At 35.9% G+C, this 24,692-nt stretch overlaps 1 protein-coding gene across 6 annotated transcripts in view; it reads right to left on the reverse strand.

Annotated features, from left to right (window-relative positions):
• The window catches only part of USP47 (ubiquitin specific peptidase 47), an 86,092-nt gene that overhangs the window by 33,570 nt on the left and 27,830 nt on the right, over nucleotides 1-24,692 (reverse strand). For 5 of the 6 annotated variants that reach the window (XM_058663379.1, XM_058663377.1, XM_058663378.1 and 2 more), the window contains 7 exons: nucleotides 19,532-19,735; nucleotides 17,000-17,113; nucleotides 14,857-14,995; nucleotides 9,770-9,866; nucleotides 7,085-7,230; nucleotides 6,558-6,637; nucleotides 3,985-4,134 (listed from right to left, as the gene is read on the reverse strand). In XM_058663379.1, coding sequence (XP_058519362.1) covers nucleotides 3,985-4,134; nucleotides 6,558-6,637; nucleotides 7,085-7,230; nucleotides 9,770-9,866; nucleotides 14,857-14,995; nucleotides 17,000-17,113; nucleotides 19,532-19,735 — 930 coding nt within the window. The remainder of the gene's footprint in view (nucleotides 1-3,984; nucleotides 4,135-6,557; nucleotides 6,638-7,084; nucleotides 7,231-9,769; nucleotides 9,867-14,856; nucleotides 14,996-16,999; nucleotides 17,114-19,531; nucleotides 19,736-24,692) is intronic. The other variant, XM_058663381.1, reaches the window with a different exon arrangement.

The following is a 24,692-nucleotide window of genomic DNA, read 5'->3' on the forward strand; positions in this document are numbered from 1 at the left end:
CCACACAAATTCCTGGAATATGAGTGGCACAAGTTGGGAATGAGATTCTCCTTTATGTGACGCTTACATATGTGGACAAATTTGGACCATTCCTTCATCCAAATGATGACATGGTTGAGTCAGCTATAAAACAATGTCCAATATCAACTGTTAAAATCAGAATTGGATTTACGATATCAACTGTGTAACCTAAATACTTGAGATACTTTTTTAAAAAAAAATACTTTTGAGTCCACAGATATCAATTCAACAAATTTCCATGCAAAACCTTAAAAGAATCATTACATTTTATTTCCATAGGGCCTCTATATAATCTGATGTCTCCAAAGATACTACACAGAAAAAAGTGGCTAAACCCAAGTTCAGACATTCAAACGCATCTTGTCATGTAACAAACAGAAAGCTGAATATATGCTCACAACAGAATAAAAGTACCCTAAATCAAAACAGCCTGGACAAGTGTGTGGTGTGCTACTAGGCATGTACTCATTAGGTACATTGTCATGACAACATACATTGTCTAAAACTTTAGTTTCAAATAGGACAGCACTTACTTAGATAATGTCATGAGGTTATATGCTCATATAATATGTCATGAGGTTATATGCTCATATAACATATTTATGAAAAAATAATGAAATACACTTTAATTAATCAACAAAAATATATTTCTCATTTCTATGTATTAGCAGAACGTACTTAGGAACATCTCATTTAATATATTCTAAAATGTGGATGGAAATAGCAGAGACAATGACACTTTAAATAATTCAGATAAATCTACTTTCCACAAACTTTCAATGATGAACACATAAGGATCAAATTACTTAAGAATTCATTAAGAACAAAATTTTCTTAAAGGACTATTAAGTAATCCTTCAGCTGATATTTATGTTTTGGGATTAATAAAAATATATAAAACAGTAAGAAATTATACCACATTTTAATATTCTTAATCTCCAAGGATATAAATGCTGACAAACTAGGGATTTTAAAAAATCTTCTTAATCAGATGCAATTTTCTATAATTTGCTCCTCAAAATACTAACATTCCTGAAGATATTACCAGATGTTCCTTGAGACATTTAAATAAATTTCAGTATATGTATGTATAGCTACACTTCCTCAAATTCATTTACTGAAGGAGCCCTTCCTAAGAACACTGCTAAACAAAAGTCAATCTGACAGTTCACAACGATGTGAGACCTCAAATAGTGATCTCCGACTTGGGTAAAATTAAGTTCAGAAACCTAAGAAAATTATAACAATTAAAAAACAATAAAGAGGGCTTGGTACGGTAGCCTATTGGCTAAAGTCTTTGCCTTGAAAGCACTGGAATCCCATATGGGCACCGGTTCTGATCCCAGTGGCCCCACTTCCCATTCTGCTCCCTGTGGCCTGGGAAAGCAGTAAAGGATGGCCCAATGCATTGGGCCCCTGCACCCACACGAGAGATCGGGAGGAGGCTCCTGGCTCCTGGCTTCGGATCAGCTTCAGCTCAGCTCCAGCTGTTGTAGCCACTTGGGTAGTAAAACAGTGGACGAAAGAAGAAAAGATCTTCTTTGTTTCTCCTCCTCCCTATATATCTGACTTTCCAATAAAAAGAAATAAATCTTGAAAAACAAAAACAAAAAAAGAAATTATTGTGACTATAGGACACTCCTAGTACTCATTATAAAAAAAAAATCTGCCACCAGACAGAGTGAACCCATAAAAATCAACTATAAATGCCACAATGAAAAAATAGGTGACTGGCGATTTCACTCATTTTATCTTAATTATTATAAATTTAATTTATTTGAGTATAGAGATTTAAAAAAAAACTCCAGAAACAGAATGTTTCAGGTGAAAGTAAAAATAGAAGCTTTAAACAAAAAGAATCTTAACACTTACCTGAAATTTAAAATTGATTGGATGCCATATGCATAACATTTTGCATCACTAAACAGAATATACAATAAATAGAACATACAACCAATGCTGTGTGTGCATGTGTATGTAGGTGTCTTTCTATGTAATGTAAAAATAACAGTGTCTACTAATTCTGGTAAAGCAACTTTTTCAAGAATTCAGATATAACTAATGCCATATATTAATAATCTGATTTAAATGGTTTCTTTAACCACAATTTTAGAATTACTTATATTAATTTTTAAAACATACAGAATTAACAATGGTGAGTAGTGACATGAACTAATTTTAGATGCTGCCATGATAATGCATGTGAACTAACAAATGTAGGTTACAGATTTGGAATTTAGAAAATAACAATAAATCACTTACCTCTAAATTAATGTCTCTGAAGGTAGTGTCCTGCTTAGAACCCCTATCTTGGGTAGCTTCACCTGCTGTTCTTTCCCATAAGAAATTCTAAAAGTCTAGGAGTTTAAGTTCCCTTTCGCAAGCCCTATTAGTGCATGTGTGTTGAAAATATGCTCATTCAGCTTCACAGCTGCAGCTTCCAATTTCCACCACAACAGCACCACCCTTGTATCAATGGGGGACAGTAACCTTGAAAAATTTCATTCAGAAATGTGGTATAATTCACTTCCCTGAAAGTATTCTCTAAGTATACTTATCAGAGTGGTGGTAAAACAGTATGTGAGTAATGACATACAAGACTGAGCTAAGTAATTAAACTTGCTATATACTCAAGCATAATATTCCAACATAACAGCACAAATAATACTAGCTTCTCCAACATTCAGTATGTTTTTGAAAAGTAAACTGAAAAGTTTTATGAATAAAAAACTTAACAGACAAGGGTGGAAAAAAAAAAATCACATGAGACTACCAAGTGTTTTCCTGGCATGTTTTGCCAGATCAATGCCAATATTTAATATTTAAAAATTAGCTAAGTAATCTTTAAAAATGTAATATTTAAAAATTAGCTAAGTAATCAGTCATTCAGACACATTTTAAAATTTTTTAGTGATTTTTTTCATTATATTATTTTTACTTCCAAATTGCCAAATTAAAATAGTAAACAGTTTCAAATATAAAGAAACCAATGGGGTTAGGGAGAGGAAAAAACTAGTCACCTAAATGAAGACTAATTTAATACCCTAGAATAGTAGGTTATAAGGAGATAAAATTTTCCAAATATATTTAAGTAACAAACTATGAAAAACAAAACAGTAAAGGATACCGGATCTTATGCCATCCAGACTAAGTATTTTACTTAAATGTTTGTCTTGGGTCTCCCTTGAGTAATTTCAGAAATTCTTGCTGGAATAAAGCAAAAGAAATCAAGCATCCTACAAACTACAGACCAAAAGACTAAAGCACACTTGCAGCACTATTCTGAAGACAAGGCACACGACACTGATTATAGCTAGGAGCCATCATCAAGTTGGTAATAGAAATGATGACATTCTTTATTCTTCCCTTAGAACTTGATGCCAAGAAGATGTATGAGAGAATCTTAATCCCACAAGCTGATCTTCAATGTGCGAATAAGATGACTTTAGTCTTGATTCTTCAAATAATCTGTGTTCTCACCAGTTAAAAATATTAGGGTATGGATGTATATTTTAAAAAAATAAACAAATTTTTAAAATATTTTTAAAATACTGTTGTTGTCTATCATTAAAACCAGAAGCTAACTTTTTTTCTTAAGGGAACAGAAAAATTTATTCCCTCAAAACAAGAAGTACTTTCCAATGTGAAAGAAAGTTTCAAAAATATCATTTGCAAAATAGATCATCTGAAGGTACAAAGACAAAGGTGAAATCACCTAATCACTTATCAAACAAAAAATAAAACATGAGCCATGAGGCAGTACATCTGTATTCTCTTCTTACTAATGCACTATTAGGATTCACGGAAGGGAAAACCTCTAGGTATTACTAGTTTAAAAGCAGGATTGACTAACAACCCAAGAAGGTGTATCTAGAATGATACTGACCTTACAAGAGATTATGCCACTGAGCTATTATGTTTTCAGTGCAAGGACACACAAACAGTCAGCTGAAAGGTACACACCACACTAGCAAATGCTTGGCTCGATCCATAAGGTCGAATGACCAGTGGAATATCAAGGTAGGTATCGATTCTCCAGCCCTCATAACCACATTCCAGACACCTCACGTAGTCCTTCAGTTTGCCTTGATACAGCTCATTTATAAGATCAGCCTAAAAGCAAGAAAAATAATTTTTAATACATAATGACAATAATACATACTTTCAGAATGGGCTACTAAAGTATACTGATTTTTAAAGTTATAGTGTTAGCTTGAATTTAAAATTTATCCAAAATTTACATTTGCTGTAACTATAAACATTTGTATCAAGAATTCATGACATTAACAAAAATTTAAAGACTCAATGTGCATAGATGAACTATTTCAATATTTATGCTACTAAAAAAAGCTTACCTATTCAAAACTGTTTGATGAGTCACCAATTTATTACAGTATTAAGCCTTATTAGAATGAGAATACACACCAATGTATTACTCTAGGCATGTTGATAATCATACACATAGTTAGCTGAGTTTTGTAGCTTTCTGTATATATATCACTACTCTTTAAATAATAGTTTGATTCATAAAATTCTATCCTCTAACTCAAGAGACAAATACAAATTTCAGCTTCCGATAATACCAGGGGGTTCTCATAAAGTTCATGGAAAATATGTATTTTGAGAAACTGCACAGATTTAAAAAAACACTTTGCAACAAAATAAACTTTAACTTCGTTTTCCATGTACCTTAAAAATATCCTTGATATGTAAAAAAAAAAAAAAGACTTAAAGGAAAAATGCTCAACTTTTTTAAGTATATGAAAATTCATAATATATCTTAAGATCCATCCCAGCCATTACATCTTCAACTGAAAAAAAGGGGGAATCTCTCACCTAGTCACCAAACTTAGTCAGTCAGGGCTCTTCTGGCTCAAAGGAGGCACATACCTCCCTTGAGAGGATCCTCCACCTACATGTCTTATTCCCTCAAGATTCTTGTACCAAAGCTTGAGATCTCAGTTGAAATGCCTCAACTGTTCTTAATCAAAGTATTGAGAGGATGATACCAAACAGGTTAGGGCAAATAGGGGAATATAGCCCCTAATATCATCTATTAAAAACTATTAAAATATAATGCCCACAGAGCTATGCACAGAAATTAGGTCACTAAATTAAAAAGTTTTTCATTATGTCTCAAGAACAGGCACGAGAGAAAGCATACACACTGAAAATTACATCTCTTAAAATGTCTAGATTTTACAAACCTTCTACTCTAATACTATTTGATGAAGCCTTCTTCATTCATTAGCCCCAAATCATATGTGATTTTGTCTTCTGCACCTCCAAGGCATGTCAAAGTGGGTCAAGTCAGTGTTTTTCAAACACCTGACAACAAGCCATCAAAGGCAGTGATTTACACTGCAATCCTGTAAGTGAACTGTTGTTTTATAAAAATACCTTCCTGCTGGGAACTCGCATTTACTTTTAACATATTGGTTACTCATTACTATGTCAATTAATTCCATAATGATGTAAATTTTTGCTGATGGTATGTTGGAGCTTTCAATTGACTGGGATGATACTCTGCTGGCTCTGTCTTCAGACCAGAGAGGGTATACCTAAGAAGCCGTTGAACTTGACTGGACAATAAGATGCTGGACTCTATGCTTGGTATATGCTTGCAATGGGGGAATCTCAACTGAACTTGAGCTATGGTTATGCAACAAGGTGGAGGAATCCACCATGGGGGGAGGGTTTGGGGAGGGGTGGGGAGAATCCCAGTACCTATGAAACTGTGTCACATAATACAATGTAATTAATGAAGTTAAATAATAAATAATTAAAAAAAATAAAATAAAAAATAAAAATACCTTCCTGTTTTAGCTGATGCATTCTCGTATCTTTCTATTTCATTTTTCAAAAATGATGGTACAGACCCACTAAACTGATTTCACAGGCCACAAGTGGATCACAACCTACAGTTTGAAAAACGTTAATCCATGCTACCACCATAGTTCCAAACAGCAATCAGACTCTAGGCTACCTTCCTGGGTCCGCATTCACCACATCCAGTTTAAACTCTTCTTCATGTGGATTCCGATGGAGCTGAGTCCTACTCTATGCCCCATAAACAGATCAACTACTGTCAACTAATGTTCCTGTTCGCCTGCTGCTCCTTTTCCCATGGGACAGAAAGAGGGCCAGATTAATCCTAAATGCTGTCAAACTTAGGATTTATACATTACAAGGTATTGCAGATTATATAAAAAATAGTAAACATCCAAAAAATGTCCAGATGTCATTCTTTTGTCAAAACCTACATATGCATGCACTATATGATTTTTAACTCTGAAAAAGACCTTTCAAATCACATCAGCCCAATTTCCTTATTTTAAACATCATGAGGAAATTGTGGTCTAGGATGACATAGTGAGGATGTCCACAGCTCAGTGGTACTTTCAATCTTCCATCCAGACTTTAAATCCTGGAGTAATATCCAAGTGTTGAAACATTCAAATGGAATAAACCACTAGAAGGAAATGAATGATTCAATCAGACAAAAAGTCCTTTTGATTTGAGAGATATGAAATTACCTGTTCTGTTTGCTTCCATTTCTGTTCCAAAGCATCAAACATGACTCTGCACAGTTCTTGTACATCATGTTGCTGCCAAGCTATTTTAAGACAAAATCTAATTAAAAATAGCAATAAACTTAGTGTAATGAAACACTGATTTCTTAAATTAAAAAAAAATATATAATAGTCATGCAAAGAAGTTAACAAGTAGAGAATTTTAAAAAACCCTCAGCATTTTAAAAATAGTATAAAGCTTCCTAGTGCTAAAATATTTACTCTTGATCAGTTAAAAATTTGCAGAAAAAAAAAACCCAAAGATAAAAAAGCTTAATCATCAAACTTACGAGAAAACAAACTGATCAAAACTTGATCCTTCAGAGCTTCAATTTTTAAAAATGTTATTGTGAAATTTCAGAATATGGGGATGAAAAGGCAAAAGGTAAATTAAAGGTAAGTAAGGCTATTAGTATGCATGACATTATCATAATATATCTCATAATTCCTTTGGCTGTTAGAAATTCTTATCTTTATAAGAGAATAAATACCCTCACTGCTATCCCATCCAAAGCTTCTTGTAACATCTGTAGTTTCAATGGCTCTTTTCTTGCTGGTTTGCAACAAAACAAAAAGCCTCTGAAGTTGGTATGGGATACTTGTCACTGGATCTTCTTCTGATTCTTCAAATTCCCACCTGTCAAGACAAAATATTTGAAAATCAGTTTGCAAACTAATTCTTTAAAAGAGTAATTTACATATAGTTTATTTACTTGAAAAAGATTTATTTAGGGGCCAGTGTCATGGCATAATGGGTAAGTTAATCTGTTTTTTGGCACTGCCACTCTATAGGAGTACCAACTGAAGTCCTGGTTGCTCCACTTTCAATCCAGTTCCCTGCTAATGGTCTGGGAAAGCAGTGGAAAATGGTTCAAACCATGCAACCCTGCACCCACGTGGGAGACCTGGAGGAAGCTCCTGGCTCTTGATCAGCTCAGCTCCAGCCCTTGTGGCTCTCCCTTTCTCTGTAACTAGGCCTTTAAATTAAATGAATCTTTAAAAACAAACAAAAATTTAAAAACATATTTATTCATTGGAAAGGCAGGATTATAAAGAGTTTTATCATCTGCTGGTTCACTCCACCAAAGGGTTTCAAGATATGGGGCTGGGCCTGGGATGAAGCCAGGATCCAGGAACTCTACCCTGGGTCTTGCACATGAATGGGAGGGACCCAAGTAATTGGGCCATCTTCTACTGCTTTCCTAGATGTATCAGTAGTAGAGAGTTGGATCTAAAATTGCACAGTTGGGACCCATACAAGTATGGGATCCCAGTATGGGATGCTATTGTTTCAAATCCCCACGAAACATACTAAGAGTTAACATTATGGGATCAAATATTCTCTCAGTGTCTGTGAGTGAACCCTGAAATAAAAACAGCCAATGCTTTCATGTCCTGCAAGACAAATTTACTAGTGGTAGGAATTACTATAACCTCAAACTGCATTCTCACTTCTTTTAGGCCTGGCACACATGCAATAAAAGATTTAAAATCTTGCTGATATATGCTGTTAATCCATTATCACTTATTTCTGCTGTTGCAAGTCTTCCTGTCTTCTCTTTCTTCTCAACCTGGTCAATCATATCTAGTTGCATGACTCCCTCAAGTTTTGCTTTCTTTTCTAAGCCACTAATTTCCCTTCTCTCTAAACTGTCATGACACTTAGCTGTCTTTGAATGTTGTTAAAACCATTCATATCTACACATACTGCTAAGTCAAGAGATTTACAAATTATCAAAAACAAAGATCTTACTTCTTAACTCCCTATCAAGGGCTTAGCAAGTAAACACATATAGAATGAAAAACATGTCAACTTTCACAAGCAAATTTAGAAGACCAGCTTACAGATAAATATAACAGTATAATATTACAATATTATTTAAGCAATACAAATACAGTATTAGATGTTATAAAAATAATGGGTTTAATAGAAATTTCAAAAATGTTACTAAAAACAACTACATAAAAGGAAAAAAGATCAGTTAATCCCATTTTAAACTGCCTTTTAAAAAGATGTATTATCTTAAAAGAATGTACAAAGCAAAGATTTTTTATAATATTCATAAAAATAAACATCTGACTTTAGAGTTCATTTAAAGACTTTATATAGCATTTTTTTTAAAAAAAGATTTACTTTATTTTTATTTGAAAGGTAGACTTATAGAGAGGAAGACAAATATCTCCTATCTGCTGGCTCATTCCCCAAATGGTTGCAATGGCCAGAGTTGGGCCAATCTGAAGCCAAGAACTTTTTCTAAATCTCCTATATGGAGGCAAGGGCCTAAGAACTTGAGCCATCCTACGCAGCTTTCCCAGGTCATAGGCAGGGAGCTGGATAGAAAGTGGAGCAGCTGGGACATGAACAAGCACCCACTTGGAATGCTGACGCCGCAGTCAGAGGCTTAACTTACTATGTCATAATGTCAGCCCTCAAGTGTCTGGTTTACACACAGTCCACTGAAAACACACACACAATAAGCTGCATTTTATATTAACCTGAAATAAAGTTCGTTAAGTTGAAAGAAGTAATTCAAGATTTATAAATGAAGAGGAAAATATAGGTTCACATATTTATTTTCTCTCAAAAGCAGGTAACACGGGCAGGCGTCACACTGCAGGTGGGTTGTGCTACTGCTTAGAAGACCTGCATTCCCTGTTGGAGCGCCAGTTGGTGATTTAGCGGTTCAGCTTCTGAGCCAGTGCCCACCATTGAGCCTGAGAGGGCAACAGATAATAGCCCAAGTGCTCCCAGTCACCTAGGTGGGAGACCCAGATGTAACTCCTGGCTCCTGGACCTAGTGACCTAACTGTTGTGTATATTTGGGGAGTGAACCAGCAGGTGAATGCTCATTCTCTCTGTCACTCTATTTTTCAAATGAGTAAATAAATAAATAAACCCTTTTAAAGGGGAGATTAAGATTTATTCTTCTTTAAAATGCTAAAGCTGTGACAAGCTAAATAAACGCTTCACATAATTTATCAATTTTATCCTTCGGCTGTGTATGCAGATCTGATTACCTCTTACATTCTGCAGGCCAGTTTCTCACAAAAACTGTGTTGTCATACAATATCCAAGAAATTGTGGCTAATGAAGTGAAATTAGACTTTAACAGTTAAGGACTATATTTTCATTTTTATATCAACTTTATTTATAGAATTTTTCTTTTAGTACTCACTTATATAGTGCATTCCTAAATTCAGGTGTCATAAACAGTGTCTGCAAAAGGCTATTCAAATAGCATGTCATTGCCTGGTTTACTAATCCCACATATCCTTTAAAGAGGAAAAAAAAACAGGTATAAGTCAACATTTAGATTTTATAAAACAATTATGCATTTGATACAATGGGAAAACTCAAAGATGGAAACTACTCCATTGGAAATAACTTAAATGTTTTCAACATCACCTAAGACAGAATGTTTTTCTAATATGTAAACTGTGTTTCTCAGTTCAGCTTATTGTATACATGTTTAGAAATGTATATGAATATTATATAGCATTTAATAACATGGAAAGAGTAATATACTTCCTAATTTCATGCAATTTTTCCCTCCCATTTAAAAGTTACAGATTAAAATGAAGTTATAAACACACATAGAAAGAATGTATTGAAGGAGTTATCCCTGTCACCAAGTCCTATAAATCTATTTCTATTAAGATTCAGTAACATAAGATAAATGTATTATATGAAAAATCATAAAGCTGAGGAAGTCATAAAGCTGACTTTCTTTAATTTCCAAAGACCCATCACACATGATATTCTACAGGTCACCACGCTATGCAGAGTGAAAAATCATCTTCACTTACACACTGTATTCAAGTTCAAGCTTTATTTCTTTTTTATTTCAAAGCACTGTTTATTCATTTTATATATGAACATTCACGTGTTTATGTATTTTACTTTTCATTATTATAGAACTACAAACTGCCTCAGTTATTCTCAACTACTCCTACCTGAGTTGTTCTTACAGCACCCTCTCAATCTGAACGAGAGCCTTTTATTTTGCTATTACCCATTCGAATGTCTCCCTCATTACACAGAGAAAACAGATGTCAACTCTGATTTCCTTCTCTCTCCTACTTCCTGGCCCAGCAGGAGACGAGCTGGAGGGGGCAGTGCATATAATTTATAGTAACAACTGATCTGATTACTAACAACGAAAAGGCTATTTCCCTCTTAATCCATCTAAACAGCCTCTTCCTCTGTGAACAAAGGTGCTTTGTGTAGATCCTCAGGCTGTTCTGCAGCTTATTCTCAACTATTAACTACCCAGGGTGTCTCCTCCTCTCCATCTCATTTTCAACAACCAGGTAAAATCAATTAATTTAAGTCTTAGCAAGCAAACAAATATTACTGCTGTGTTTTGTGAACTTAAGCATCAATCATGTATCACTTGTGACACTGTTTCCCTTTTGGCTTAAAAAAAGGGGTGGGGGGCAGCATGAGAGGAGAGGATTTGAAGCCAACAAAGGAAAAACAACATTTTTTCATTGCTCTTTATTTTGCCATTATCAATAATAATTCTGGTGTTTTTTTACCTGGTGTTTTTTACTTAACATCATATTTAAACCAAACAGTGTCTCACATAAATGTACTACTATTTTCTAAAAGTATGAAGATTTTAATGAAATTACTAGGATGAAAAGTGTTAATGGATTAGTAGTCTTTTGTCAATACGTATTAATTAAAATAACAAACTTCAAATGGCAATTATCACCAAATATGCTCTATATCTGAAATAGTTACAAATCGATATTTCTAACATACGCCTGTAAGGGAGAAGTTGAGAACATATGCTATCAAGTAGGGTACCTCTTTAGCAATACTCATTACAACCAACAGGTAAAGAAGGAAAAGAAAACCAAAATCATTAAATGAAATACAATCAAACAGCAAACTTATCGAGCAGTTAAAACTGTTCAACTTCAACAATCCAATCTCCTGTGAACAGTGGCTGGTTACCAGAGTTGGCAGACAAAAAAATCACATACCATATGTTCTCTCTAATATAAGGAAATGATTATGCAAATTAAGTTAAATAACCCTTTTCATACTGTTTTTGCTGCATCCCATGTGTTTTGATGTTTCTTTATTTCATTTTCATTTCTTCCAAATACTTTCTTTTCTCTTGTCGAATTCATCGCTGGCAATACTTTCTTCTCGGGCTCATGGATCCCACAGTGGCATCATTTTATCCAAGAGGCTTTTGTGTTTTCTTTTAGTCACCCATGCACTGGTTACTCAGTGGTGAATTTTTTTGGCTCCATGGTATTGTATTTTCTTCTTTTTGTTTTAACTTCATACCTGCTGTTGACACTGTTTCATGGTTTCTCATTTAAGAGAATGTATAGTGATGGAGTAATAGAGACTACCATGTCCAGATGTGAAGACACAATGCAACATGCATCCCTATTCCAAATCAAGGATGGACTCCCAATGAAACTGTTGGACATATCCAGACAATAGGATGATGGACTGTCTGGAATTGCCTGTCAATGTCAGGGCATACTTAAATAACAGACTGATGGAATTATAACTCCTTATGAAGGTCTATACTATTGTAACAATATGGGGAAAATCATTCCGGGGGATGGGAAATTGGTTGAGGGGGTGAATCCCAGACTCTGTGGAACTGTACCATAAAACTGAAAAAAAAAAAAAGAAAAGAAAAGAAAAATCTATGGCCAGTACCATGGCTGGCAAGCTAATCCTTTCCCTGCAGCACTGGCATCCTAATGGGCACTGCTGCGTGCCCAAACTATTCCACTTCCAATTCAGCTTCTTGCTAATAATCTGGGAAAGCAGCAGAGGATAGCTCAAATCCTTGGGCCCTTGCATCCATGTGGGAAACCAGGAGGAAGCTCCTGTTTTCTGGTTTTGGATTGGCTCAGCTATAGCAATGTGTCCACTTGAGAAATCAACCAGCAGCAGAAAGATCTCTCTCTCCTGTGTAAGTCTACCTTCCCAATAAAAATAAGTAAATCTGGACCTGCCGCAACAGCGTACTGGTTAAAGCCCTCACCTTGCACGCGTCGGGATCCCATGTGGTCGCAGGTTCTAATCCCAGCGGCCCTGCTTCCCATCCAGCTCCCTGCTTGTGGCCTGGGACAGCAGTTGAGGACGGCCCAAATCCCTGGGACCCTGCACCCATGTAGGAGACCCGGAAGAGCTCCTGGCTCCTAATTGTCTCAGCTCTAGTCATTGCGCTCACTTGGGGAGTGAACCATCAGACAGAAGATCTTCCTCTCTGTCTCTCCTCCTCTCTGTATATCTGACTTTCCAATAAAAAAAAAAAAACTTAAAAAAATAAATAAAACTTTAAAAAAAACCTAGGGCCTGGTGTGGTAGCCTAGTGGCTAAAGTCCTTACCTTGTACGCACTGGGCTCTCATATGGGCCGGTTCTAAACCCAGTGGCCCTACTTGCAGCTTGCCTGGGACCTAGAAAAGCAGTCAAGGATGGCCCAAAGCCTTGGGACCCTGCACCCACGTGGGAGACCTGGAAGAGGCTCTGGGTTCCTAGCTTCAGAATGGCTCAGCTCCGATCGTTGCAGCCACTTGGGGAGTGCGAGACATCAGACGGAAGACCTTCCTCTCTGTCTCCCCTCCCCTCTGTATATCTGACTTTCCAATGAAAATTTGTAGCTCTATACTTTTCTTTTTATTTGAAATTTACTTAAAAGGTGAGGGGAATCATAGATACATGTTAGCAGGCTCAGGGAGAAAGGGAAATATTTGTCTTTTATTCTGTGTCCATGGGAGGAGAGGTAACTCCTCCATGTTGTCAGTCTTCACATGATCTTGGAAAGGGGAGTGGTTCCATGGTACTACCCCAATTCCCTGGTGAAATAAAGTATGCTTGGAAAAAGGGTCCTGATTGATAAGCAAGTAGGATTTACAAAGTGCTGGGCAACTGTAGCTTTCAGCTCCTGATCCTAAGCTAGCTACTTACCTGTCGCATTTCATTCCCCCCTTCAGAGGTTTCCAACTTTTTTTTTAAGGTTTCCAACTTTTAATCTAAGGGTTACTAAAGGGTACAGATTCAATATAGCATCTGTAGTTATGTTCTGCTGATTAGGGGAATAGGGTTTGCCTAACCTGGGCTCAGAACTCTCTTACTATAACATCTAATGGGTCCCGCTCACATGCCAGAGAAGATCCATTCAGTGCCAATGGCTATTTCCCACACATTTTCATAGTTACTCTGAGGAGTTGTTGTCTTCTTTGCACAGGAGACTGTAACATAGGTGGACCAATCACAAATCATGTGTGCCAAAGTCAAATCACAAATCCACAGGTCCTGGTCCCTGAGATCTGAGCTCCAGACGTATCTGAGGCCAAAATGAGATGACAGGATGGACTGCTTGCAGTCACCAAAAGCTGCTGGTGAGCTTCTCACTAGCAGGTGCAGCAGCCTGGCCAGGGAGATCTGGGCACCAGCCTACTTGGCCTCTTGCCAGCCTGCCCCGAGCTCAGCTCTCACATGCACTGGCAGGTACAGCAGCCTGGCCCAGGATATCCCTATATTTTCTTTTTATATTTAATGCTTGTAATACAATTTTTTAAAAACATTTCTCTTTTGAAGTTAACAGTAAAGGTTCTGAAGCCATGCCTGCCATAAAACACCATTAACTCCCATTTTCATTGCTTCCAACATAAAAATATTACTTATTGAAAACATTCGTTACATGATGAAATGACACATGAAAGTATCTAGATTATGTTAACAAATCAATCATATAAATTAAGTCAGCATAATATAACTTTCCTAGCTCAATAATTTGAAAAATTAAAAATTATGTTTAATGTTCAGAAAACATGAACTGAAATTTTGAAATAACATGACACATTTCAAACATATGACTAAACTAAGCTTAAGGAACAACAACAACAAAGCACAGCAGACCCAATACAATATGCATGGTGTTCACAGTCTATTCTAACCCAACAGAAGGTAAAGTTTTCTCTTTCCAGAAGTCAACTTTAAAAATTTAAGATTACAGTCAAACCAGAAAATTATCAAAAAGAAGTCTTCTCTCAGTATACCATATCCAAAATTTTTATGTTACTATTAGACAATGACAATGCAAACATACAAAAAATAACATGTTAAGGAAGAGAAACTACATTTTGGCTCTAACTCTGCTACAGCTAGCTTGTGATTTTGCTCAAACAGTAGGAGATTAGGTTTGAAATCGCTAAGATTACTCTGGGCCTAATGCTCTAGGATTGTATAAAAATACAAAAACAAGAACAAATCTTACCAGTTTCTGATTTATTCAAAATAGACGAGTAGGAGTAGTTCTGGCTGACATAATCACTGGTAGAGCCCACAGAACCTTCTCTTGGAAGAGGACCTATAAACCTGTCATGAACACTGTCATCCACGGTATTAGAATCCTCCTAAAATGCAATAATCCATATTCACTGAACAGTAAATGTTGTGAAAACAATGAAAAACATGAACTACTGCTGAGGCAAAGAAAACAAACAGCAGCATTATTACTATTGTTACTATCATGCCATTCAAAGGACTATACCCTCTCAACCATTTGCTGTAGAAAGCTTTAACAGATGCAGATTTTAAACACTTCGTGTTTGCAACAACTGCTGAAAAGAAGAGAGGGGTTGGAAAACTGAGAAGAAAAAGGAGAGTGAGGAAAAGTGTGATTGTCTTCTTGAAACTGTATCTATGGAACATAGAAGATCTTTCTCTCTTAAGGTTTATTTCATTTTTATTGGAAAGTCAGATATACAGAGAGGAGGAGAGACAGAGAGCAAAGATCTTCCATCTGATGATTCACTCCCCAAGTGGTCGTGATGGCTGGAGCTAAGCCGATCCAACACCAGTAGCCCAGAGCCTCTTTCAGGTCTCCCATGGGGGTGCAGGATCCCAAGGCCTTTGGCCGTCCTCAACTGCTTTTCCAGGCCACAAGCAGGGAGCTGGATGGGAAGTGGAGCAGCCAGGATAAAAACTGGCGCCCATAAGGGATTCTGGCACATGCTAGACGAGGATTTTAGCCAATAGGCTACCGTGCTGGGCCTGAAAAATCTGTTTTCTTTACATTAATACAAAGTGCTTAGTCCTCTTCCAAAGTGCTTAGTTTTTAGAATTCCTTTAATTCTTCCTCAAATGCATATTTGCAAGAAGAAAGGAGATCTGGGACGCTAACAAGCCAAAAGTAGGCTGTAAACTCCTTAATGACAGAATATTTCATTTCTATATCATCCTTACCAAGCAGGCCTGGCATAACGGGGATGTTCAATAATTGCCAGATGAACAAATTACAGAAAAAAATTGAAAAGGATTAAATGATATTAAGTACAGCAGAGGAATTAGGACTGAAAAACAATTATCATGCATTTTAAAACATAAACCTCCACACTGTGAATCCAAAGTTCCAAAAACTAATAGAAAATTTAGATTTCAGTGTCATTCAGAATAAACAAAAATTTCTAAGTTGTTATAAAAATAAATGATAGAATTAAGTAAGGTCAGAGAGCATATTCTGGAATTCCTAAGGAGAAATGCACTGTTTACTCAGAATAGAACTTTACAACAAAGTTTTATTGAAAAGAATTTTGGGGGAAATAATTCACAATCTTTGAGTCTTAGTTTCCTCAGGCTATAAAAGAGTGAGATAAATCAAACTATGTTTTATCATCGTTTTTTTAACCCACATCACACATGTACCATTTATCTTAAGTCCATATTTGAAACCATCAGGCAAAATTTAGTTTCCACAGTTTTCAACTTCAAGGCAAAAAGGATTCTGAGAGTACAATTTTTTAAGTTTATAGATGCTCAACCTTTCATAAGTCAGAAATGTCTGAGAAAATAGCTCTACAATCAGAAGTTACTGTATTAGATCATCTCTAAGGCTACTGGACTAGAAAGGGAAACATACTGACTTGGGGTAAACACGAGAAGAATAGAAACAAATAAAGCATTTAATTTACCCAATGATCATTGCAAATAAGGCTGGTGGGAGTGGAATTTTGTTTGGTGAGAGGGAAAGGAATGGAAATGTGAAAATGCTAAAAAGTTGACAAAACTGCTAAAGATTTACAACCAAGTGAACGTTTAACTGGAAGGCCACACAAGAGCTTTGTGGTATTCAGCTTACTCTAAACCCAGCCCTTACCCCAGTGTGCTAATGGTTTTGAAGATAGCAAGTCATGTTATATAACTCAATGAGACAATCTATATACACAAACAGTGGTGCTTCAATGCCCAATATAACTGTGTTATCATGCACACTTATAACAAACACAAAATATAAAACTAGTAATTTATTACACAAATTACAAAATTTTTAGCTTCTCTTTCTTTAGGAAAACTGCATTTCCAAGTGCTAAGTAACAGTGCATGAAAAGTTTGAATATAGAGCTGTATAAACAGCTTACCAGAAGTATTTGAGGTTGTTCACCATCTTTATCTGTCAAATGCAGAAAGTTCTTCTTTCCTGGCTCAAAATTAGCATCAAGAAGAGACTTCTCACTGGTATGATCCAGTGGAGCCTATGAGAATAAAATGCAATATGTCAGATCATGAAGGATCATTAGCTATGGCAATAAAAGTAACAAGCAATATGTAAATGACACATTTCTACATTTAAACAGTGTTTTACAGTAATCACTGGTAAAACTCTATTCACACAGGTTTGCAAAGGATTCATCTACTCAAACACTGGGGCAGCTAGGCCCATTAATGGTGTACATACTGACTGATATTGCAGAAGTTCACATTTCCAAACATCTAAAAAACCCTGGGAAAATGGGAAACCAAACATCTAAAAAACATGGGAGAGGGGGCTGAGGATGGCACAGGGCACACTAATCCTCTACCTCCTGCCTCCCAAATAGCCACAGGTTGTGTCCTGGCTGCTCTACTTTGGATCCAGCTCCCTGCCAAAGTGCAGAAGATGGCTCAAGTCCTTGGAACCCTGCACCCACATTGAAGACCAGGAGTAAGCTCCTAGCTTTGGATTAGCTCAACTCTGGCCATTGTAGCTATTGGTGAGTGAATCACCAGAACAAAAAACTCTTTCTCCCCTTGTCTCTGTGCATCTCCCTTTTAAATAAAAATAAATCCTTTTTTTTTAATGGTCAATGGTAAGGCAAAATATTGAAGTACTACACAAAAAAATGTATGTAATATACAATTTAATGGATTTTTGTGAAAAGTAAAGAAATTCTAGGTAATGGAAACCTGTAGAATCATTTTTTTATTATGAATATGAGGATTCCCAAATCAACATATTAAAAAATTCAAGAACAGTTATATAACATTATTACATAACTAAAATGCATAATATAACCTTCAGAAAGACTCCTTTAAGCAAAATCTGTCCTAACAAATTATCCCACTCCAAGTCTGCTGCTAGGACCAAAGATCACAGTGAGGGTGGAAATGATCATTCCTTTGAAACTAAAATCTATCGAATTCAGGAGTCTCCACCTAACTTTTAAAAGGGCGGGCAATTCTGAATTTCATCATCATTTTGATACATTCTACTTGGGGAATGACAGAAGGAACTCCGTATGTTCTGCTCTCCAACCCTACTCCCTGTCACTGTTGGGCAAATGAGTAAGGATAAATATGTTATTTTGCAACATTAAGAAACATTTTTAGCTTTTTCAAAAACATGGGTGATAACTCCTTAGAAAGACTCGGTTTAGGAAAGGTATTTATTTCTTAGGAAATTAAAGTTACACAAAAGTGAAAGTATTAATGACCACAAAAAGACTAGCTACAAGAGATTCTGCTCCTTACTGTCCTTGTGATTTTTTTTGGACAAGTTACTTCACCTCCCCATGATTCAGCTTTCCCATTTATAGTATGAGGCTGTAATACCTTATGGTGCAGTTACAAAAATGAGGCTATAGGTGCATTGTACTCAGCTTAGAACATTATTAGGGACACAGTAAGTACAAAATAAATGCTAACTAAGCAAAACAGAAAATGTATATATGATCTGCTTCTTAACTGGCTCACACCTATAAATTTATGAGGAAAATAGGACAGAACACCTGCAGCTAAGAATATCCACATGGAAAGAGGGAAAGTATTCCCAGCCCATAAAAGATCAGCTGATATAGCTGGAATTCACAATCTTACTTCAATAAATATGTATAAGGCTATGGCTGGCTAAGTGGACTTGCTTTTCAGAAGAATATCACATAACATTGTGTGGTGAAAGCTGGCATACTCTCAAACAGAAATGAAACCTTAAGAGTAGTCATCGCTGAAGAGGGACAAATAGGATAATCCTGACAAGCAGCAGAATAATTTAAGAAAGTTTTTAAGGGCCTAGAAGGAATTTCTATGCAGGATATAAATTAATACTATGAGGTAGTTGCCATCAAATAATTATATTCTACCAACTGAAAAGACAGAAATAAATAACCATTTTTAAAAAAGACTATGCATGGCATGGGAGGAAATAAAAGGACCTAGGAGACAAGTAGGATAAAATTCCTTTAAAGTAGAATGATAAAACATTAAAGCTTCTGAAAGAAAAAGATAAAAACATTTGATAATGTAGAATTATTCTACAAATGCAAAAAGAAACACTACTAAAATCATATGGTGACATGTCACAAAATAAAGGTTAGAGATTAAACATTATTTTTCAATGTGTTGTAGGAATAGCACCTTTTCTATCCCAATTTAGAGAGAAAAAGTAATTAAAGCCCTGCATTTTCAAAAATCATTTTTCTTTTAAGAGATTTATTTATTTATTTGAAAGTCAGAGTTACAGATAGGGAGAAACAGAGAATCTTCCATCTCTGGGTCACTTCCCAGATGGCTATAACAGGCAGGGCTGGGTCCAGTCAACACCAGGAACCAGGCCTTAACACAATCATTAGTAAGAACATTAATGGCCTCAGATCATTAGTAGATTAAGAAAAGATGTTTTAAGCCTAGAGTTTTACCATATCAGCAGTACTGATTCCGTTTCCCCATGCCAAATCAAAGGTTCCATTTATGTAGCCTACTTTGTTGGCCACATCTTCAAAGAGCTTTCTGACTGGAGTAGAAGCTGGCAAATTTAAAGTGATCCGCTCATTCACTGTCTTCGAATTAGTAATATCGTGTATTATACATAAGACTCTAGGTTCTTCAGCAGCATTTTCTATCTGAAATTGAAAATATATATATATATATTATTTCAAATTTAACTTCTTACCTTGACAGGAAAATGAAACAACTACTGTCACAAAACTTTACGATAAATTAAAACCCATAACACAGTGTTCTATGCTACTGTTATTATCTTAGTATTTCTGAAATACACTCTCTCAAGGAGCTTATATTAAGCACATAAGCACAGCAGCATACATTTCTCTTGGGAAAGCTGGGTATATTTCAGAATCAACCACCATTTCTTATCAACAATGGCTTTCATATTTTAAGATTATAAATGGTCAACATTCCATGAAGACACTATATTTAAGCAATTTTAAGTTTAAAATTGCAAAATATGATCTTTAAAAATGTGTCACTGTCATGCTAGCATAATCAAATAAAGTATTTCTGGGTCCCCTGAAGAAAGAGAAAGGCAACTATGCAGAAATGCAGTAAGAGTTATCTAAAAATTATGAAGCCTATTAACTAAGGGACATGGGTAACCATGTTTGCTGTTCCTTATACTGCTAACACTGCCTGATGATCAAAAAGGCTTATGCAAAAAGTGCTGGAAGTTGACAAGCTTACCTAAACAGATACACCAGGTGGTGGTGGTTTTTCTTCAATTGCTAAATGCAGAGGAATGAGGGTCTCAAACTCTTTCCTTTTTTTTCAACTACTCATAAATTTAGTTGACAAACATTTTAAAAACAAGAGTGGAGAAGCTATGCTGGTCCCCAAGCTGTTGTCTTTTCACTTTCCCCTGGGTAGCAGCAGGCTGCATCAGAAACTTCAGAGGAAAGGAATTTTTTTTCCTCGATAAGCAGCACCACCATCTTTAACTGCCTGAAGCAAACAGCTAAGCCCCACAAGCTGCTGGCCTCCACTGTCTTCTTCACTCCGTGCTATCACCAGATCCCATCAACCCTACTTTCAGATACCTCTCCAGCTGTCTATCCCCTATACTCCTTAGAACTAACTGCAAGACAAGAAATTTACCAACATTATGGCGAATACATCAAAATCACAGATATACTTCCTTGGAAGTTTAACTTCTTTAAAACTTAGATCCCTCAGCCCAGACCAACATTACTATCAATACAGTAACTTCATTCAAAATAGTCATTTTTTTTTTGCTTCTATACTATCACCTTAAGATAATTATCACTGGCTAGTACTGAAGAGTACAGCCATAAAACTTTTGTTTGGTGAAGCAATTATAATTTGCTCTTGTGATACACAATTTGGGGTTTCCAAGCATTACTTAAAATGAATTCTATTAGCAAAGAATGTAAACAAGTTGCTATGGAAGTACAGACTCAAAATATTAGCTGGCACATTTCAGAAAAATCAAGATATTTAATTATCAGTAATAATGTATTGTAAAATAAAAAGGAAGTAATTTCTGCAAAATAAAATTTGAAAAAGATCACTAAGTTTCTCAAAAAATAAAGTGTTTTTAAAGTATGGGTGTTATATTAACACATTTAATGGGATTTTATACACTCTAATTCTAAAATAAAATGAACCTTTAAAAATTCTACAAGAGTTTAGGAGACAAAGTAAACTTCAACTATGAAAGATACACTTGTATAGTTTCAAAGGTCAGTCAAGGATAAACAACTCAAACATTCACTTTAAAACTTTAGGTAAATTGTAGTTGAGCATCTGAAGAAGCTGACCTAAGCATTCAAAGAGGAAAGTAGCATACACATAATACATAAGAATTGTGATGTGCAGCATCATATGGCCAGAATTTAGCAGCTCCTGATTCATTCTCTAAATAAGCAAGCACAGGACATAAGCAAATCTTTCTCCTTCTACCTAAACATAGGAGAAATTAGCCTACAATAGAATCCCATTTGAAAATTATTGAAAGCAGTAAACAAAAGTTAATCTCATACATACCCTTTACTTTTTAAAATAACCTTATTTTCTGCACATGCAGTTTTACTCAGTTTTTAAGACACAATAAAATGAAAATACGGGGCCCGGCATGGTAGACTAGGGATCCCAAATGGGTGCCTGTTTGTATTCTGGTGGCCCCACTTCCCATCCAGTTCCCTGCTTGTGGCCTGGGAAAGCAGTCCAGGACAGCTTTAAATCGTTGGGACCCTGCACCCATGTGGGAGACCAGGAACAAACTCCTGGCTCCTGGCTTCAGATCGGCCCAGCTACAGTCGTTGCGGCCACTTGGGGAGTGAATTAATGGACAAAGATCTTTCCTCTCTGCCTCTCCTCCTCTTTGTATATCTGACTTTCCAATAAAAATAAGTAAATCTTAAAAAAAAAAAAAAAAAAAAACAACCACCAGATACTGTTTGTAATCCTATAACCAAGAGACAAAAATATTTGGGTATACCCCCTTCCAAATATTTTTCCTACACAAAGAAACAGAGAAACATGCATGCTTCTTAAGTACAAACACAAACTTAGAATATACACACTGTTCTCAACCTTTTAGTTGTATACTTTCCCTGTCAAGTTTGCTTGCTTTCTTTTTTTTTTTTTAAGATTCATGCATTCATTCATTTGAAAGTCAAGGTTATGGATTAGGAGAGTCAGAGCTGGACCAGGTCAAAGCCAAAAGCCAGGAGCTTCACCCAGGTTTCCACATCGATATCAGTGGCCCAAACATTCCCAGGTCATTAGCAGTGAGCTATACTGGAAGAGAAGCAGCCAGAACATGAATCAGTGCCCATATGGGATGCTGGTATCACAGGCAGCAGCCCTACCCGCTATGCCACAATGCCAGCCCTGTAACCAAGCTTTCTCCAAATCATCATTTTAATAGGCAAATTGTGTTTTTCAAAAATTACATGAATAATAACTTAGTGAGTTAATTCTACTTTACAGACTTAGTAAAACCTATATCTTATTACAGTTTCACAAATAACTGATGCACACATAATTAAGAAACCTACATAAATTTATACACCATTTCCTTTAAATCTTTATACCTAGAATTTATGTGGCAATTACATTTAATCCATGAATTCAATTACAAGATAACTTGAACAAACTAAAATCTCCATCTTCAAAGATTCAACCTAGCCACTTATAAAACGCAGCACTTTATAACTTCTCTCCTGCTCATTCTTAATATATGTGCTGCCGAAGCAAGCACACTCTCCTACTCATTTTTTATTGCATCTGCAATTTAATCCCATGACTCACATCCAAGAATCTCACCTAAATTTTGGAAACTCTGTTAACATGAATCACACTAAAATAAAATTTCTCTTTCTCCTATTCCAATTTTGGACCTGAGAAAACAATTTCTTTTTTCAATTTGAAGATACTTTTACCTGATTTGACTTTTAGATCTACTTTAAATAGACCAATACATTTTTTAAAGATTTGTTTATTTACATGAAAGAAATACAGAGGGTGAGTGCAGGGGTCCAAGTCCTTATGTCATCATCTGCCATTGTCCCAGGCACATACACGGGGAACTGGATTGGAAGTGGAGCAGCCAGGACTCAACACGGTGCCCATATATATACAATGCCAGTTTCTCAGGCAGCAGCTTAAACAGCTGCACTACAATGCCAGTCACACCCAATAATCTTACAACACCTTTTCAAGAGAAAAAATTTTATAATACAAAAGAAATGTGCAGATTTCCAAGGAACTAAAAGCAAAAAAGGTATTTCTAAGAAGTGGGGAAAAATAAGATAGCAATCTTCTGCATTTCTTTAGGGTTTTACCCCAGATTGATCCTGGCTACACCCAATGAAAAAAACCGTATCATCTCGAAGTGGGTGACACGTGACTACAGTGTTCTGCCACTCTTTGCTGCTCCTCCTTCCTATGAACCTGGGCTAGCCACTTGACCATCTAGGACCCAGGGAATGGGACAGAAGTGACACTCTCCAACTTAAGTCAGGGTCTATTATTATTATTATCATTATTATTATTTTCCATTTTAAGTTTTTTAGGTACATTTCCATCTCTTAATTCAAGATAGACAAAGCAAGTTCAAAATTTCAGAAAAGCTTGAAGCATGTTCCATTTAGGAAACATCTAATATACTTTATGAGCCAAAAGAAAATTACAAAGTTTTCTACATAGAAAATCTAGCAAGGACAAAAGGGGTGCAAAGCATACAACTAAAACTTTATTTTAATAACAATTTACTGCACCTGTGAGCAAAAATGGGACGTCAAGGGCAGTTACATTTAACACTGTCTATGCTGAGAGCATGCTGCATCTTTTTCCATGCTCCCTGGAAAAATGAAGTTAGATTTTCTAGCAAAAATGAACAAAGAAATCTTAAAGAAAAAAAACCACAGTAGTTTACAAAGGTAAAATGTATTTGAATATGACATCGAAAACATAGTTTTCTCCTAGACTCATTAGTAGGAACATCTGGAAGTGCTGACATACTAAATTTTCACCCCCCAAAAGTCATCTTGTTTCTTTGATGCTTCCAATGTTTTTAAGTCTAAATCTGAATTTTCTGGTGATAAAATCATTTTTATTTCAAAGAAAAAAATATTTCCTACATTTTTCTTGAAAACAAAATACCAGCTGGGACAGGTGTTTGGCCTATAAACATCTCTTGGGACATCTGCAACACGTATCAGAATGCCTAGGTTTGAGCCCCAGGTCTGCTCCAATTACTTGTTGGATAGTTAGATCACTGCCATCCAGGTGAGAAATCGGAACTGAATTCCTAGCTCCTGGCTTCCACCTGCCTGGCCCCAACTGTTACATGCGTGCAGGAGACAAACCAACGGATCTAAAGAAACAAAACAAAACAAACAAACAAAAAAAACCAACTCACACAAATTCAGGTGTAGAATGTGTAGCATATATTCAGAATGACATTAACATAGAAAATGAGTTAGTATCAAACAAAATTCAAAATTATTAAGATTCATATTATTCTAAAAAAATTTTAAGGTATTAAAGGAAAGGAACTGCTTTACCTCTGAATTTAATGGCCAACCTATTCTCTGTCGA

The sequence above is a fragment of the Ochotona princeps genome, chromosome 4 (genome assembly GCF_030435755.1).
Source record: "Ochotona princeps isolate mOchPri1 chromosome 4, mOchPri1.hap1, whole genome shotgun sequence".
In the NCBI taxonomy this organism is placed as follows: domain Eukaryota; kingdom Metazoa; phylum Chordata; class Mammalia; order Lagomorpha; family Ochotonidae; genus Ochotona; species Ochotona princeps.